The sequence below is a fragment of the Littorina saxatilis genome, linkage group LG16 (assembly GCF_037325665.1).
Source record: "Littorina saxatilis isolate snail1 linkage group LG16, US_GU_Lsax_2.0, whole genome shotgun sequence".
Classification (NCBI taxonomy): Eukaryota; Metazoa; Mollusca; class Gastropoda; order Littorinimorpha; family Littorinidae; genus Littorina; species Littorina saxatilis.
In genome coordinates, this window is record NC_090260.1 from 34,118,859 (window position 1) to 34,137,642 (window position 18,784).

General features: G+C 42.7%; 1 protein-coding gene across 1 annotated transcript in view; it reads left to right on the forward strand.

Annotated features, from left to right (window-relative positions):
- The window catches only part of LOC138950898 (chromatin target of PRMT1 protein-like), a 53,474-nt gene extending 37,981 nt beyond the window's left edge, over nucleotides 1-15,493 (forward strand). The window contains exon 6 of the mRNA XM_070322602.1: nucleotides 12,303-15,493. Within this exon, the coding sequence (XP_070178703.1) occupies nucleotides 12,303-12,540 (238 nt within the window). The 3' untranslated portion in view covers nucleotides 12,541-15,493. The remainder of the gene's footprint in view (nucleotides 1-12,302) is intronic.
- The last annotated feature ends 3,291 nt before the right edge of the window (nucleotides 15,494-18,784 follow it).

Here is an 18,784-nt window from a genome sequence, read left to right on the forward strand (position 1 = left end):
AATCGAAGCGGCTGTTCGTAGCAGACGGACTTTTGATCGGCTGTGGTCTCACACTTTCACAGATATCTCAATATAATTCCTTATTCGACAAGTTGTCGGGCAGACAGTCGTACCTTATATTTGTTTCCACTACCACACTCATAAATTTGCTTTGTAGTGTATTAGTGAAGGACAATCGATCCGAAAATGTTCGAACCGAGAGAGGAAAAATGGCGGCCGGCCGGACATGGGCTAAAGGTCCGACCACTAGCAGACGGATCTCTTCGGTCGAGACTCACACACTTTCACAAATATCTTTCGATAGAATTCGTTATTCAACAAGTTGTCGGACAGACGGGGGCAGAAACTAATGCTTGTCACGGTTATCTACACATGCGCTCAGCTCTTATTGTTAATTTGCATCGGATTAAAGAACTATGGACCAGACAAGTTTCGAATCGAAGGATGTTTCGCTCTGGCCGGTGTAACAGTCGCGCATGCGCATTTAGCCCCCACAGTCACGAGGCACATGAAAATTAGTAATTAACGCGTGAAAATTAGTAATGTTTAGTTTTGGCGCTAGTAAGCCGTCAGGAAGCGAGCCAAAACTGAAAATTAGACATTAACACTTGAAAATTAGTCAGTAATGACACGTGAAAATTAGTAATTAACACGTGAAAATTAGTAATTTTCTCGTGAAAATTAGTAACTTTCACGGGTTAATTACTAATTTTTAGTTCTGGACTCCTATGCATTGCATGAAAAACTGAACAATTGCCTGAATAAAAACATCTTTGAAGATTTTTTTTTTTTTTTTAGTTTTGGCGCTAATAAGTCATCATAAGGGAGCCCCTTCCCTTTCTCCGTCCTTCTTCGCCGCCCTATGACAGCTTACTAGCGCCAAAATCCAATATCACGTGAACATTTCAATTATCACGTGTTCTAAGTCATATACAGCGATAATAATAACTGACACTGTTAATTACTTATTTTCTGTGTTGTCCTCGGCTTATTAGCGCCAAAACCGGGCCATGATTAAACATGAACACCTGATAATGGGACATGAACACTTGATATTAAATCATGACCTTACCAATGATCACTCGATAATTACAATTTTACCGTGACAATTATTTTATTTTAGTTCTACACTACCCGTCATAAAAAAGTAGGCCTACACAGATACATTTTGCTGTAGATTTTTGTGATGCGGCCATCTGTGTATTTTTTTTTATGACGGGTAGTGTAGATCACTTTCAGACGGATGACTTGAGCCAAAACTGAAAGTTAAACGATATTCATGGAATAAAAATGAGTAATTTTCACTGATAATTGTAATTAAAAAAACAAGAAAGGTAAGTTGTTGGAACGTTGTTATTGACAAAATTACGTTTCAATCACAACGGTCTTTTAAGTGAACAGACAAACAAGTAGTCACAAAAAACTTATCTTGATGGAATCAGTTTTCGCCCACTCGCCAGGAAGCCGTTGGGTCGATATATTTGTGATTGTAACGTAATTTTGTCAATAACAACGTCTTAACTGTCTTGTTTTTTTTATTCTGAAATTTGGAACGTTGGCAGTCTCTTTGTTTTTGGATTTGATAATTGTAATGTTCTCGTGACAAATTTAAAGGCACAGTAAGCCTCCCGTAAACCATCACAGATACAGTGCAAACTGAAAGCTTAACGCTATGCACGTACGTTCTTCGCCGTTACACTCATAAGTTAATTTTGCACACGTGCGTAGTGGCACGCCCTGATTCTCGCTCGTTATAAATATAACCCCCTCTTCCTTTCACAACACGCTTTGTTGTGTCCCTTTGTTTTCTATTTGTATAAGATGTAAGGACAGGTTGTAAGAAAGGCGTGGCCTTAAACCTCTATTCTTCTAAAATAAAGTTTCATCATCATCATCATCATCATCATCATCATCATCATCATCATCATCATCATCATCATCATCATCATCAACCCTCTGCAGAGCCAAAACCATCCTGAACTCAGGTCAAAATGAGTTCGGCTCATTCTATCCCTGACAGGATGCCTTGGTTTTCCTTGTCTGGCGAGAAAATCGATTTTTTTTTATTTTTTTTTACATATTTAGAGCTTTTCGTAATGTGTTATGGATGTAAGCAGATTCGCGTTCGTCGATAATGATTTTTCATGGTGTTGTGTAATTTTTAAATTACAAAGGAATTGATATGTAAGACAGTTTTAAGCGAGCTATTTTTTGCGGCAGTATTTACTGTGCAAACAACTCTAAATATGGCAAAAGTGTCACGTGATAATCAACCGTTTGGTTTCCGCGCTCGCTGGAGCAGACGATTTTTTTTACAGTGGTGCAACCATATATTACGGTCTCCTTCCGGCAGCAGTCCCAAAATTTCGACTTGTTTTGACCTTAGAACGATGTCTTTTTCCTAACTGCGAAGAACAGAACGGATCGAGATCACTGTCGAAGTCGGCCAATCTGCAATCATTTTCGTCTCGCGAACCGACTGCTCGTGAACAACATATCATGGGAGATAACTCTGTATTCTTGTATTGATAGCAATCCTTTCTAAATTTAAAAATGACACAACACCATGAAAAATCATTATCGACGATCGCAAATCTGCTTATATCAATAACACATTACGAAAAGCTCTAAATATGTTAAAAAAAAATCGATTTCCTCTCCACAGAAAGAAAACAAAGGCATCCTGTCAGGCATCCCGCTCAGCGTCTGTCTCGGGCTCTTAGGGCCTTTTAGCCAGCCCCTTCTCTTACCGTGTCCGACTCTTGTTCGGTTGAGGGTATCAGACGCTCCCGGGGGTTTTCGTCCCGCGTCAAGGCTCTTGAAGCGGCGGAGGAAGTTGCTTCCAGATCTTTCCTGGAAAGGGTTTATTTGTCGAAATTGCGTCTGCGGATGCCTTTTCGATAAGGACTGGTTCCCAGTCGGCGAGAGAGAGGGAAGGCTACGTCCGTTTTAAGGTTTCTCCTTTGGCGGCCGTTTTATTCTCTCCCAGCTTTACTAAACCCTTGGCTTCCGGCAGCGGCTGCCTCTAGTGCCGGTTCCTTTACTGTCCTCACGGCCAGCTATGGAATTAGCACGGGGTTGGTCTGCCTCTCCTGCGCAGGCTTCTTTTTTCGGGCCTTTAGTGGCTCAGAGGAAGTTGCCTTTGCCCAAGACGTCCCGGAATTTGCTGTCGCCGTTTTCCCTTCAGCGTGCACCTTTGCTGGTCACGCCGGAACCCCTTCGGTTGTACGAAGCCTTCGGCGAACAATTTCAGTCCCTAGCTCTCTGAGCGGACTCTCTTCCCCCGGAGGAAACGGGCAGACAGCTTTTGGAACTCGCTTCCTTTTCGGAGACACTCCTTTACGGAGCCCTTGGCGACCTTTACACTCAGTAAAGAGCAGGACGCAGGGGACGCTTTATCCACCTTTGCTAGGGTGAATTTAGAACACCCTGTCCTCTCTGCATATTGTCCTTTCGGTCATGTACAGACGGGATCTGTTTCTCTCCCATGCCTAGCTTTATGCGGTATCAACGAGAAACTCCCTTAGTTCTTCACCCTTGGTGGATGGGTCTCTCTTAGGCCTCCTGGCTTGAGAGGTCAGGAGGTAGGAGATAGAGACTCATAGGGACCTTCAGGTCTCTTCCTTTGCTCTTCAAGGTTTGAAACAGCAAAACAGGCTCTGCTTAAAGCAGACTCAGCCTTTTCAGGCTAAGTCCTCAGCTCAGGCTTTAACCGGAGAGATTGTTCTTTCTCAGGTGTTGTAGTCTGTATTGGAACAACAGCTGGCCTTAGTGCATCCGGGTTTTTTTAGCCTATGCTGGCGCAACAGCCATTCCTCCCTTTGGCGGTGGTGGCTGTTGTTTGTTTTTATGGACTCGGCCCTAGTGGGTCTTTCGCCGAGTTAGACTCTGTCTTTCCGATCGGACTTGCTTGAGTGTTTCGTCCAAACTTAAGGTTTACTTGAGTTGGCCTCGGAAGTTGCATTCAGATTTTCCTGAGTTTGCATTGGTTTTGGCAATGCATGGTGAGGAGCCTTTCTTGTGGCATATCACTTTCTCAGCTTTATTGGCTAACCCTCTCCTTTCGGCAGAGGTCTAGTTAATGCTCCGGTTTTCTGGGTGCGGGCCTTTAGTCCAGCATCTTTTATGGCCGGTCTACGGGCTTTACGGCTCTCAGTCTTTGCCCGGGTAATAGTCTCTTGACTGGCACGGGCGACTACGGTCTCCGTGTACCTAGATTTGTGTCTCCCTCTTCTCCCTCATCCTGGCATGAGGCGAGTCGGGGCGACTTCCGGTGGTTTGGGTTGCCTGTTACGGCTTCCTTCTACCTCTTGCAACTATTACGGACTCTGGTTGGCTTTACGGTTTTTCCGTTTTTCTTCCCAGCTTGTTTTCTGGTTTAGGTTTTTGAGTTTCATTCAATTACCTACAAGCAGACTGCTCTGCGAACACTGACTTTTTGTCATTTCGTTTAGGGTCGCCGGTCACATCAAGCTTTGGCAACGGCGGCTTTCGCTTTCCGGTGCTTACGCACTATCTTAGGTCGCTGCTTCCTCTTTTTACCTCTCTCTCTGCTTTCGCAGGGACCGGTAGAGGACGACCGGTGACCGTCTCCTTTTGAGTTTTTCTCATTGAGTCGGACTCTTACTCATGGAGCATTTCCAGGCCGTTAGCATTTCCAGGCCGTTAGCATTTCCTTCCTATAGAAGGGGGGGGGGGGTCAGCTTGTCTTTCCCTCTACTCGGATCGGGCTTATTCAAGGCTTGGGTCCTTTCCGGACTGTTTTTTACGGTTCAGGAGATTGGAAGAAGTGCTGGGCACAGCTTACCGGCTCTCTGAGGTTGTCTCGCATTTTTTGCCTGAGAGACATTGCGGCTGTCAATCAGGATGGTTCTCGGTCCTCTTTCTGTCACTTGGCAGTGGGCCAGTTCCTGGCAAGGGTGTTAGAGTGAGGCAGATGTTTTCTGTCTCACCGGGTCCTTTCCTGACTTTTGGCAGTGGGCCAGTCTATGGCAAGGGGTTTTCTTTCCCTCCGCCTTGGCGTAGCTATCTGCTATCTTTCCCCTAGGCGCGGCCCGAGCTCATTTTCCAGGGCCTGGGCCTCCTCCTGGGCCGTTTTACGGTCTAGGAGGTTGGATGATGCCCTGCGCACAGCTTACTGGCGCTCGGCTTTTGTCTTTATCAGTTTTCGTAGGGAGACTTTGCTGCCTCCTGTCAGGATGGACCTCGGTCCATTACTGCCTTGGGGGTAGCTGGAGGATGTCTCTCCAGAACTTAAGAGTGAGTTTGAACTTTTTTGATCTTACCCACCACCTTGTTGGAGTTATCTGCTAATCATGTGATTCGGAGTAAGAATATGTAATTTAATGGAAAATTTTTAATTAAATTTTCATTTGATTAATATACTTACCCGAATCACATGGGTAATTCCCTCCCGCCTGCCCCGCTTCATAGTTTCTTAGTATTCTATAAGTCGATTGATCTGTGTATCATGTGACCAGGCACCAGTAGTGACGTAGTTCACCCTATGGGAGGCAACCGCGGGTGGCAAGTACCATGGTGCTGTCACTTTTTTAGTTGAGGTTGCTTCCCTTAGACTTAGACGGGTAAGCTTTTATCAGGACCTAGCATCTCTAAGTATGTCAATGCTAATCATGTGATTCGGGTAAGTATTATTAATCAAATGAAAATTTAATGAAAAATTTTCCATTTAAACCTAAGCATCAACATGTTGTTCTATTTTACCAGTTTCGTGTTTTATTGTTGTACATTTTGTTATAAAGTAATCGTTTTAAAGTAGGTTTCATTTTCATTTCTTCATTTGAATCAAATGTTAATGTTTGCACCACTTTTAATTTTAAGTCAGACCGAATCATAGAAGGAAGCGTTGGCCAAAACGATTTTGGGTGGAATAGGGGAAGAGGGCCAGCATGTGTCAAGTCTGATATGACGAGGTTGTTGTCCCTCAGATACCCAGACAGCTTTGACTCGTCCTCTGGCTGGAGAGGTCAGGGTCAAGGTTACCGGGGTCGGCGACCAAGGGGTCGTTACCAGGGAGACAGGTGGCTAACCCTTTCCACTTTTGACAGCAGGGCTTGGTTTGGTGTGGTTGCTGCAGACCTTACTCACTTCCCTAGACTAGAGCATTCATAACTGCAGCTGACATTGCCTGGCATGGAAAGACTGATATTGGACCGCTGCTGCCTCGTGTTTTGCCAATTACTTTTGGGCTATCCAGAAATAGTCGTAGTGGCGTGAGAAGCAGAAAGAAGAGGAATCATTTTAGGATTAATTCACTGTGACAGGGAACTTGCAGGGCTTTGGACAGCGATTGATTGCTTTTGAATTGATTTGGACTTGTGTCCTTTTTAATTTTAGAGGTGTGAACGGTTTGCTGAAAACCCCACCCCTCAATTTTTTCTGCCTGCCTCTTGTCCTCCATTCCTCACCTTTCGACCGACTTGCCTCCATACTTCTGATCAGGTTTTTGTTCTTGTTTTTTGGCTTGCAAGATTGTTTTCACATCCACACCCTAGCAAAACCTGAAATGAGACGAAGCGTGTCGAGGCAAAATGTTTTTACAGAGAGTTATGAAAGCAGGGCTGAGATGCACAAAGCGAAACAAGCCAAATAAGGGGTGATAAGTCGCAGGGACTAATTTGTTGAAATCACAACAAATCTCAGTTAAGTTTGAAGCAACCTGACCCCACAGCTGCGTACCACCCATTTGAGTGGCACCCAGTTTAGTTTTGTGCACCTCGGCCCTGCTTTCCAGCTTGGGGGTTACTGGGGGTTACATTGCCAATGCCACCAGCTTGGGGTTACATTGCCAATACCACCAGCTTGGGGGTTACATTGCCAATGCCACCAGCTTGGGGTTACATTGCCAATACCACCAGCTTGGGGGTTACATTGCCAATACCACCTGCTTGGCTATGTTGATTTGGGATATGGTTTGAAGACTGGGGAAAGTAATGTGGGAGCTGTGAAATTACCCCCCCGCGGGTTAGGGGGAAGAATTAACCCGATGCTCCCCAGCATGTCGTAAGAGGTGACTAATGGATTCTGTTTCTCCTTTTACCCTTGTTAAGTGTTTCTTGTATAGAATATAGTCAATTTTTGTAAAGATTTTAGTCAAGCAGTATGTAAGAAATGTTATGTCCTTTGTACTGGAAACTTGCATTCTCCCAGTAAGGTCATATATTGTACTACGTTGCAAGCCCCTGAAGCAAATTTTTTATTAGTGCTTTTGTGAACAAGAAACAATTGACAAGTGGCTCTATCCCATCTCCCCCCCCTTTCCCCGTCGCAATATAACCTTCGTGGTTGAAAATGACGTTAAACACCAAATAAAGTAAAGATTTGGGATATGGTTTGAAGACTGGGGAAAGTAATGTGGGAGCTGTGAAATTGAAAAGGAAGAAGGGTCCCGAAGGATTGAATGCTGACTTTATGTTCCCGTCTCCTGTCAAAATAGTTTCTTGTTATTCTTTTGTAAGACGAAAGTTTTTATTTATTTTTGGTAGGCCTTTATTTGTCTTTTTCATATTTTTCTCCCATTTTCTTTCCTTTCCGTTCATTTTCATTTTTTCTGATGCTTTATCTATAAAAAAAAAATCCTATGAAAACTATGTTGAAGGTGACAGTGAAAAATCACACCGCCCGGGTTGATGTTTGGGGGGTTAAGACTTGATGCCCTTTGTACCTTGAACCAGAACCTAGCACGGAAGTAAGGCCAAACAAAATTATATGTTGGGTTAGGGTAACGTGACCAAAAAAGATAGGTCAGCTTTTTTTTATTTTATAAATTTAGTCGATTTTAAAGGAGGTTACTTCCCTTAGTCTCGGTATGGTTTGCAAGATGTGAGAAATGAAAAAAAAAGTTTAAGGGTCGGCGGAAAAAAATAGGGTCGGTCAGGTTACCCTAAACCAACATTACTTGTTGGGCCTAATACATGTAGCAAGAGAAACATTGCATGTGACAGCATGTTTGTTTGTATGTTTGTTTGTTTGCTTAACGCCCAGCCGACCACGAAGGGCCATATCAGGGCGGTGTGACAGCATGTGAGTTTAATTTAAAGGTGCAGTTCGTTAAGTCTAAATGATTCGGCCGACCATCTCAGATGTTGCCAGGCTTTTACATGGGATGAAACCATGCCTCCACTTGCTCACATACCAATAAACAGCCTGCATGCTTTCTGTGGAGAGTGAAAGGATTTTGCAGACCTGGGAACCCATACGATTTCGCCGTATTCTGTACGCATGATTGTCGAGAATACGATCAGTACGGTCAGTGGGAAAAAAATACGACGAGAAAAATTCCTAGACTACTTTTATTCACAAGCCCATCTTGAAGCCGATCCTGTATTTTGACACATGATTACAGTTTTAGTCAGTAAAAATTGAAAAAAGGATTTGTTTTAAATGTACATTGTATAGGTAAACTTAATTAACGATGTGGCGGACGCGTGTGAAGCATGTTTGAATCATGGATGTTCAAATGCTGTGTGGAGTACGCTCATTTTTCTGAAAATACACCAAGTTTGCTTGAGAATACTCCAAGCGCAAAACAGGGGTTCCCATGTCTGATTTTGATGAATTTATTTCTTAAAGGCCACTAGTGGCAGTCTGAAATTAAATCAACAGAAAGTTATCACTCTGCACAGGAAGCCATCAAGCTGCTGATTGTTAGTATATGTCCAAGTTGAGGGATGGTCTTGTTCCACAAAAAACAACCTGACGAGATCTAGTGAGCAGATCTTATCCATGCCTGTTAAAAGTTTTAGATAGAGCTGCAAGCAAGCTCCTGGTACATAGGCCTAAGGCAGTGAATTCATGGCTGAAGCCATCAGTCAGTGTCATTTCAGAACATCCGCTGTTGTCAAAATTCCAAACAGTCATACCTTGGGCTTTGATTTTAATAACAGGTGACAGGTTGTCATCTTCCTATTTATATCCTTGGAACAGCGAGGCCACACAGATCATGCATGAGTCAAGTTAGTAAGTGTATGGAAATGCAGACACTTTGTTTTTCAAATGTTATTAATCCTTAGGTTAACGTCTGTTGGGGCGTAAACTAATTGAGGTAGATGGGGAAAAACTTGGTGCTTTTTGTTGAAGTTTGTCAGAAGTGCATTTTTTCAGTTCTACTTTGTTGAAGATCCCACCATGCACTTTGAGAGGAACCGGCTCCCTGTGGCTATGTTTGAAGTGTAACATTAACATCATAGATGTTTGATAGCTTCATGTTTGTTTAATCAAGCTTAGTTCTCTTTTTGCATTTTTTGGTTCTCTTTAATTGCTTCTCCTTTAAGATAATAAGAAACAAGTCGCGTAAGGCGAAATTACTACATTTAGTCAAGCTGTGGAGCTCACAGAATGAAATTGAACGTAGTCCGCCGCTAGTGCAAAAGGCAGTGAAAGTGACGAGCCTGTTTTGCACGGTAGCGGTTGCGCTGTGCTTCATAGCACACTTTACTGTAGCTCTCTTCGTTTTAACTTTCTGAGCGTGTTTTTAATCCAAACATATATCTATATGTTTTTGGAATCAGGAACCGACAAGGAATAAGATGAAAGTGTTTTTAAATTGATTTCAAAAATTTAATTTTGATCATAATTTTTAATTTTTTTAATTTTCAGAGCTTGTTTTTAATCCAAATATAACATATAACTTATTTATATGTTTTTGGAATCAGAAAATGATGAAGAATAAGATGAACGTAAATTTGGATTGTTTTATAAAAAAAAAATTGTTTTTTACAATTTTCAGATTTTTAATGACCAAAGTCATTAATTAATTTTTAAGCCACCAAGCTGAAATGCAATACTGAAGTCCGGCCTTCGTCGAAGATTGCTTGGCCAAAATTTCAATCAATTTGATTGAAAAATGAGGGTGTGACAGTGCCGCCTTAACTTTTACAAAAAGCCGGATATGACGTCATGAAAGACATTTATCGAAAAAATGAAAAAGAGTTCCGGGGATATCATATCCAGAAACTCTCATGTCAAATTTCATAAAGATCGGTCCAGTAGTTTACTCTGAATCGCTCTACACACGCACACACACACACATACACACACCCACACACACATACACCACGACCCTCGTCTCGATTCCCCCTCTATGTTAAAACATTTAGTCAAAACTTGACTAAATGTAAAAAGAAGTATTTTTTGTTTTTGCTTTATTATCTTTCGTTTTTCTGTAATATTAATAAAAGTTCATTTGATCCATTGCATGTTTTGCAGAGGACATGAAGTTGTACCGATTTGTGATCCTGCTGATTCAAGTTTAGCATAGTTTACGGTTGCACGGAGCGATGCAGTTTGAATGCATTGCATGATTCAGCTCCTAGTCTATTCAGTGTTCATGACAAAGATTTCTCCTTCTATTCAATCCACTCTACCCTTTTCCCTGATTTCTGAGAAATTTAAGACTAGTTATAACTGCAGGGATGGTCAAATTGTCTGCCAGGGGGAGCTAGTAGAAACCGCCTGACAACTCTCCCGGCTGCCCAGTGACAATTCTGGTCAAATGCAACACTTAAGGCTGTAATATCAAGTTTCAAAGCCATATAAACGCTGCAGATGCAGCAAATGGGGTATGTACCGGGCCAGCGAAATTTCTGGCGGTCTGGTACTTTCTGGAAGTTACTTGCCAGGTTGATGTTTTCAGATTTGGCCGTCCCTGTTACTGTAAATTGAATATTGTCTTAGTTTTAAAGGACAGTGATAGCTAAACCTAACATAAGGTTGTGAAGGCGTAAGGCAAACAGCTCTTTTTATTTGTGATTGTCAGGAGGAGCAGCTTTTACTGCTGTACATAGATGCCAGGGGGGGTTTCCGGGGTTTCCGGAACCCCCCCCCCCCCCCTAGCCTATAAAAAAATTGAGAATAAAAAAAAACTGATGGCTCAGATGCTCCATTTTCCTTGATTTTTGAGTCACTTGAGAAAAAGTGACTCTATGTAATCGGTCAGTGTTAGTCTGTCCGGCCGGCCGGCCGGCCGGCCGGCCGTCCGTAGACACCACCTTAACGTTGGACTTTTCTCGGAAACTATCAAAGCGATCGGGCTCATATTTTGTTTAGTCGTGACCTCCAATGACCTCTACACTTTAACGATGGTTTCGTTGACCTTTGACCTTTTTCAAGGTCACAGGTCAGCGTCAAAGGAAAAATTAGACATTTTATATCTTTGACAAAGTTCATCGGATGTGGTTGAAACTTTGTAGGATTATTCTTTACATCAAAGTATTTACATCTGTAGCCTTTTACGAACGTTATCAGAAAAACAAGGGAGATAACTAGCCTTTTCTGTTCGGCAACACACAACTTAACGTTGGGCTTTTCTCGGAAACTATAAAAGTGACCGGGCTCAAATTTTATGTGAACGTGACTCATTGTGTTGTGAATAGCAATTTCTTCCTGTCCATCTGATGCCTCATATAATATTCAGAACTGCGAAAGTGACTCGATCGAGCGTTTGCTCTTCTTGTTATTACAATTTTCCCGGGGGAGCATGCCCCCGGACCCCCCTAGGAGCCGGCCTTTGTCTTCTAAGTGACGGTTTTGGAAAGTAGTTGGGCAATTTGTTGGCTCAGGTTGCACCAGATCGATAAATTGTAACGACGTTAAACACCAAATAAAGAAAGATCGATAAATTGTCCTTGTTTTGATACAAATTTGTCTTCTTAAATTTACTTTTGGGAAGGTGTATTAGGGGAGTTTCTTGGCTCAGATTGCACCGGATTGTTCCATTTTCCTTATTTATATCAACATTTTCTGGGGGAGCATGCACCCGGACCCCCGTAAGAGGTTCGAACGCTTCGCGTCATCAAATTGTCCCTAAAAGAAATTTGGAAACCCCCCCTTAAAATTGATGTGATCCGTCCCTGGATGCAGAGAACACTGTAACACCTCTCCACCGTCCTTCCAAGACAAACCCCATCTCCACCCACCACCACTTTATGACCCTGTTTGTCCACAGTTCTGTCCATAATGTCTAGTGTACATTTTCTTAAGTTTTCGACATTGTTAAATGGGCAGTTTGTTAAATGGGCAGTTTTTTTTGCAGCTTGTGCAACTCCCCTTTGAAGATCTAAAAATCTGAGAAAATTGGGTCTTAAAAAAGAAGGGAGTCTTAAAATAGGGGTAAATTGACAGAGGCTATGAACAGAAAGTGTGAGAAAACAGGGTCTTAAAAAGGAGGGAGTCTTAAATTTGGGGGTCTGAAAAGGGGGGTTCCACTGTGTACAAATTACAATAATTACAGCAAATTGTACGAAATGAAATGAAATCCTCACACAACGTTCTCGTGTTTACAGGGGTCGTGGTGCTGCAGGAGGAGGCCTGCCCCGTGGTGGTGGCGGCGGAGGCTTCAGAGGTCAAGGTCAGCGAGGCAACCGAGGTCGCGGAGGTCGTGGCAGGGGCAGAGGTCGCGGTGGCCCCGGCGGCAATGTCTCACAGGCGCAGCTGGACAACCAGCTGGACGAATACATGTCGAAGACGAAATCCCATCTTGACACAGAGCTGGATTCCTACATGGCCGAGGCTAACCCTTGAGCTTTGGGGAAGAAAAGAGACGTGTTGTGCATAGATCTATCATGGTGACTGTGAATTGGACACTCCTGGAACAAATGGTTGCGGAATGTAGACGAGAGAGGTTTTTAAGGGTGAAGGATAGCTATTGAGTGTGATTGGGCTATCTATTGAGTGTGATTGGGCTAGCTATTGAGTGTGATTGGGCTAGCTATTGATTGTGATTGGGTGTATATATGTGTATGCTTGTGAAAAGGTGCAAGATGCTTGCTTTCAAAAGCAAACCAGTCCCTTCTTCTCTCCAGCAGTTGGTTGTGGATTGTAGGATTTTTTTTCCCCCTGAAAATACACACTTCCTGTACTTAACGGTTAACCATAGTGGTTCTGAGAAAGATGTTGGTGAAATTGAATGAGATGACCTTGCCATGTAAAATAGATATCTTGGTGTCCAATTTGGTAGTGGTTAAACTGAAATAAGTTGAGAAGCTTTTGGTAAGGCTGAATTTTTACAGAATTTTTACAGAAACGATTGGTACAGAAGGGAGAAAACAGTTGACGAAGGATGACCAGGAAGAATAGACGAATACAGAAAATAACTGTTGGGTTTGTATGGGTTGGAAAGAAGTGAATACCCTTGCTTTAAGTGAGACAATCAAACTACAGGCCAATCACTAGACGAATACAGAAAATAACTTGGGTTTGTATGGGGTTGGAAAGAAGTGAATACCCTTGCTTTAAGTGAGACAACCAAACTACAGGCCAATCACTAGCAAGGAAGCACGTGTAGATTATTTGTCTCACTAAACGTTTATCCCCGAGTACGCTAGTACTTGGGCTCAGCAGACTTTAATTGTGTGTCTGTCTGTCTCGACTTAACAGCTTATTGCTGGGAAACTACTGGGCGCAGTTCGTTCAAAAGTTGATACACTAACTTGATAATAGGTCCGATTGATCGTATTAAAACTTCATAATGTTACCTGGGACCTAAATGCGAAATATTCCACAAAAACGACTTTTGACGGTGGGCGCAATTCGCGGTGGGATAGAACTGCTGTTCGGCTAATAGAACAGCCAGCCAGCCCGCGACACCAGGCTTTGCGTGTGTGTGCCACTAGCTGCGCGACCTGAACGAGCAAAGTTAGCACCCTAGGCATTTGAGTTCACTGGCAACATTGTCAGAGTTGGTGGCTTGGTGGAAAGCACGTCCGCCTATGGCCAAAGTGATCCGGGTTCGATTCCCGGCATGGGCGATCTATTTCTTTTTATTTTTTTATTAAATTCTTGTTTACTATTGTTTATTATGAACGTTTTAATGTTTTATTTTACTCTAATAATTTTTTTAATTGTGTAAAATAAATTTTTTTTTTTTTTTTTAAATCCACGTGCACAAGACAAAAACTTTCATACTGGGGGAGCGAGCCAGTCTGAAGAGTACTCGGGTCCAGCGCGAGCGTTTTTTATTATTCACTCTTTCAGTTTCACAATCAATGCAAACTTGACAGTTATTTCTAAAAAAAAATGTCTGTTGGAAAATGGCAGTAATGTTGGTGCTTTGAGAATTTAAAGTGTATTGCACACACAAAAAACTTGACACTTTAGGTGTGTTTGTCACAAATTATCTGCCTTTGGATGTGAAATAATCTTGGTTTACTTCCGTTCCTGTCCTAAGTATTGTACGTGAGGAATATAGAGATTGTATGAATGTGTTCGGGAAAAAAATGAATTTGTATCTTTCTAACTCGAGGCACTTTGCACTTATTGCTGTGTGACGAGAGCATTTTTAGTCTTGTGAGAGGGGGAAAATCTCATCATTTTGGACATGTCTTGAAAAATCATGCAGTGATTCAAGCATAGTGCAGATGAGTATTACTTTATCCAAAGGAAGAAATCAGTTAAGGCAATCAGGAAAAATTAGGCTATGTACCAGGTCATGGTATGTTTAGTTTGTCAACCATGTCTTAAGTTAAGACCACCTTTTTCCCCCGAAAGTGGCGTATGGCTGCTTAAATGGCGGAATAAAAACGGTCATACATGTAAAAGCCGTGGGAGTTTCAGCCCTTGAACGAAAAACAAGACAACCTGTTCTGCTTATAATGCTAGAAAGTAGAATATCAAGGTGCAACAGTGTTTTAGACGCTATGAAAACTAGAGCGACAGCTTAGCAATGTCGTCTTTGCAAAAAGAGCATGTGATTGTGTAAGCAGTGTTTTCCTCTTGTCATCTTGTTATGTGTGCTTTATAATTTGCTATAAGTTAGGTCAGTATTTTTTCATTTCAATTTTTTTAATATTTCTTTTTTTAGATTGTTAGTCCAGTTGTGTTGATGCTCATCTTTCTCATTTTTAGTTTTTCAATAATGAATATTATTTGATTTGTAACTGAAGCTACGTTTCTAATTGTACCTGTTCCCAAAGAGGGATGTTTGGCATCGGCATTCAGTGCAATGCTGAAACTTGCTTCAAACCACTGGAAACTTTGTCATGGGTCATTGGTGAAACTGAATTGTAACACCTAAGACTGTGAAACCGTAAACATTCAGACAAATGTTCAATCTTTTATAGCCATTGGAAGAAAATAAATTCTAAATATTGTTGGCTTCTCATTATCACAACCACTTGAGCTACTAGCACTACCGCCTCCCACATCCGTTTTCTCATTTGTATCCATTTTGTTGTATATATATAATATCTTATTTTTGCATTCTTTTTGTCAACAAAATCATCTGTGTTGTAGATGCTGGTTTTATCACTGTACATGTATATTTTATTTCCATCAAACATTGTGAGCTTGATTTGTCTAGTAGTACTGTAAGCTATAGGGAATTATGGTTCGTGCTTGTTTTGTGTCTGAAATGTGGAAACGGAGTAAACGACTGACGCACAAGAAGTGGTACTGGTGGCAAAAGCAGTGTGAATTGCTCCTTGTTACATGTTGAAACTGATCAAGAGACAAAAGTGCAATGAAGACCTGAATCTGACTTCTGTGATGTTACGTTTATTGTCTGTTTGTTTGAGAGGAAGTTTGTGTGTGTGTGTGTGTTGAAGATCTGAATTCTTCGATTTTGCCTGAGACTGAGAGAGAAAGCCAGTTTGTGAATTCACACTAAATGAATCTGCGTACATTGCAAAGCTATTGTTTTGCAAGTGTACACATTACAAAACACACATGAGTGGATAAGAATATTGGTAATGCTAAACTTTAGCGTTGTAAATTCATAGCTCGCAATCCAATGGCATTTTGGACTTATTTTTGGTGCAAGTCACTTTTTCTGTGTGTGTGTTGGTGTGTGTGTCTATGAGGGTATTTGTGTGTGAGAAAGAATTAATAAAAGAGAGTATGTATGTTTTTGTGTGTGTGCAAGTGTTTGGAGTGACCTTTTTAAAAAGGGTGATATATTCAATGGACGACATTTACAACACTACCCGATTCCCTTCTAGATATCGCAAAAACCAATGAATATTTGACAACAATGATGAGATGCGCTCAGCATGTGAACAAACTAAACGTTTCTCATTGAATTATTGAATAGGCAAGAATGAATGTCAGAAACCAAACAATTTACCATGGAAATAAAACAATCCAAGTGTATGTTGAACGTGCTTTTCATTTTTTATTTTATTTTTTCATTTCTTTTTCACCTTCTTTTTGGACCTCGGTTGCATGCAGGCTGCTTCAACCCTGAGTTTTGACTTTTTGTTGTTGTAAGGCATCCTTCTTGATTGGTCTTTTTTTCAATCACATCAAGTAAATCACAAAATATTTCTTAATCTTAATTCAAAATCATTTCTTTAGGCTTTTTATGAAATGAATTCATCACAACATGCCCACTCTGCACAGAAAGCGGGCACGAGGTTGGTTACAGCAGGCACGAGGTTGGTTACAGCAGGCACGAGGTTGGTTACAGCAGGCACGAGGTTGGTTACAGCGGGCACGAGGTTGGTTACAGCAGGCACGAGGTTGGTTACAGCAGGCACGAGGTTGGTTACAGCAGGCACGAGGTTGGTTACAGCGGGCACGAGGTTGGTTACAGCGGGCACGAGGTTGGTTACAGCAGGCACGAGGTTGGTTACAGCAGGCACGAGGTTGGTTACAGCAGGCACGAGGTTGGTTACAGCAGGCACGAGGTTGGTTACAGCGGGCACGAGGTTGGTTACAGCGGGCACGAGGTTGGTGACAGCGGGCACGAAGTTGGTTACAGCGGGCACGAGGTTGGTTACAGCGGGCGGTGTTGGTTACAGCGGGCATGAGGTTGGTTACAGCGGGCACGAGGTTGGTTACAGTGGGCATGAGGTTGGTTACAGCAGGCACGAGGTTGGTTTCAGTGGGCACGAGGTTGGTTACAGCGGGCACGAGGTTGGTTACAGTGGGCACGAGGTTGGTTACAGCAGGCACGAGGTTGGTTTCAGCAGGCACGAGGTTGGTTACAGCGGGCACGAGGTTGGTTACAGCGGGCACGAGGTTGGTTACAGCGGGCACGAGGTTGGTTACAGTGGAACCCCCCTTTAAAGACCTTCAACAAGCTGAGAAATCGGGTCTTATAAAGGAGGCAGTCTTATAATGGGGGTAATTTTACAGAGGTTAAGAACAGAAAACAAGGTCTTAAAAAGGAGGTAGTCTTAAAAGGGGGGGGGGGGGGGGGTCCACTGTATTGGTATGTGTCCACGAGGAGAGATGGCCTTATCTTATGTAAAAGCCTGGTCTGAGTCGAATCGTTTACACGGGAAGGACGGTGCGTGTAAAGGTATCTCAATTGCAATCCCATTAGTCAGGACTTCGTCGGAGAATGTTTGACCAAAATGTCAATGATTTGGATTGGAAAAGGCATTCTTCACAATTCCGTCTGACGTCATCCAGCAATTATACTAACAAATGATAAACTCGCTCGGGGAAGAATTCACTTTCCCCCCGCGGGGGAAGAATTTACCCGATGCTCCCCAGCATGTCGTAAGAGGCGACTAACGGATTCTGTTTCTCCTTTTACCCTTGTTAAGTGTTTCTTGTATAGAATATAGTCAATGTTTGTAAAGATTTTAGTCAAGCAGTATGTAAGAAATGTTACGTCCTTTTTACTGGAAACTTGCATTCTCCCAGTAAGGTCATATATTGTACTACGTTGCAAGCCCCTGGAGCAATTTTTTGATTAGTGCTTTTGTGAACAAGAAACAACTAACAAGTGGCTCTATCCCATCTCTCTCCCCCCCCCCCCCCCCCCTTTCCCCGTCGCGATATAACCTTCGTGGTTGAAAACGACGTTAAACACCAAATAAAGAAAGAAAGAATCACTTGTACATTTTACACAACGCATGTCCAGGAGTTTTCTGCACAAACACACACACACACACACACTGCACACACACAGACACACGCACGCACACACCCCATACACACACACACAACAGGGCTCCCCAAAGTGTGCGTCCCTGCGTCCTATACGCACTATAAGCCGAAATCACGTACTAGAAATTCACGGAAGGGGTCCCGGGACGCTCTTAACCTATAAAGAGCGGGTCACTCCCGGGACGCACTAAATTTTCGTTTCAGATAATCTTTTCAGACCGGAGCCGTCAGCTAACATTACAAAAGAAAGACCAGAAGTCAAGGTGAAAGTGTGCGTGTGGATTGCATTTAACAAGGTATAGTTAAAGTGTCCTCCTAGAATGTCCTAGTGATAAAACAAACACCCACTTCATGTCACATTATTCGCGATCACAATGCGATGATATAGACTTGTGTACATAGGGGGTTTCAGTGGGGATCAGGGACCCTCTCAGGGGCGGATCAGTTGCTTTGTAAGGGGGGGTGCACTTTGAATCGAAAGTGAATGTGAATTTGCTAGGGGGGTCCGGGGGCATGCCCCCCCGGAAAATTTGTTGGCCCAAAGAAGCAAAATGGTGCCATCTGGTGCCATTTGAACTTAGAAATGGTCATAGAATCAGCTTTCCAAATTCACAATTTCCATTTAAAATCACTAAAGACTTGATTTTTTTTTTTTTTTTTTTTTGCTGGAGGGGGGGGTGCACCTGCACCATGTGCACCCCCCCCCCCCTCGTCCGCCCCGGCTCTAAACATTACAATTTGGGGTCTCAGGACTCAGTCTAGGACTGACAGGCGTCCGTGGGTGCCCTGCACACACACACACACACACACGTCACACACACACACACGTCTCACACACACACACACACACACACACACACACACACACACGTCACACTGATACACACAAACACACACACAAACACTGACGCACACACACACACACACACAC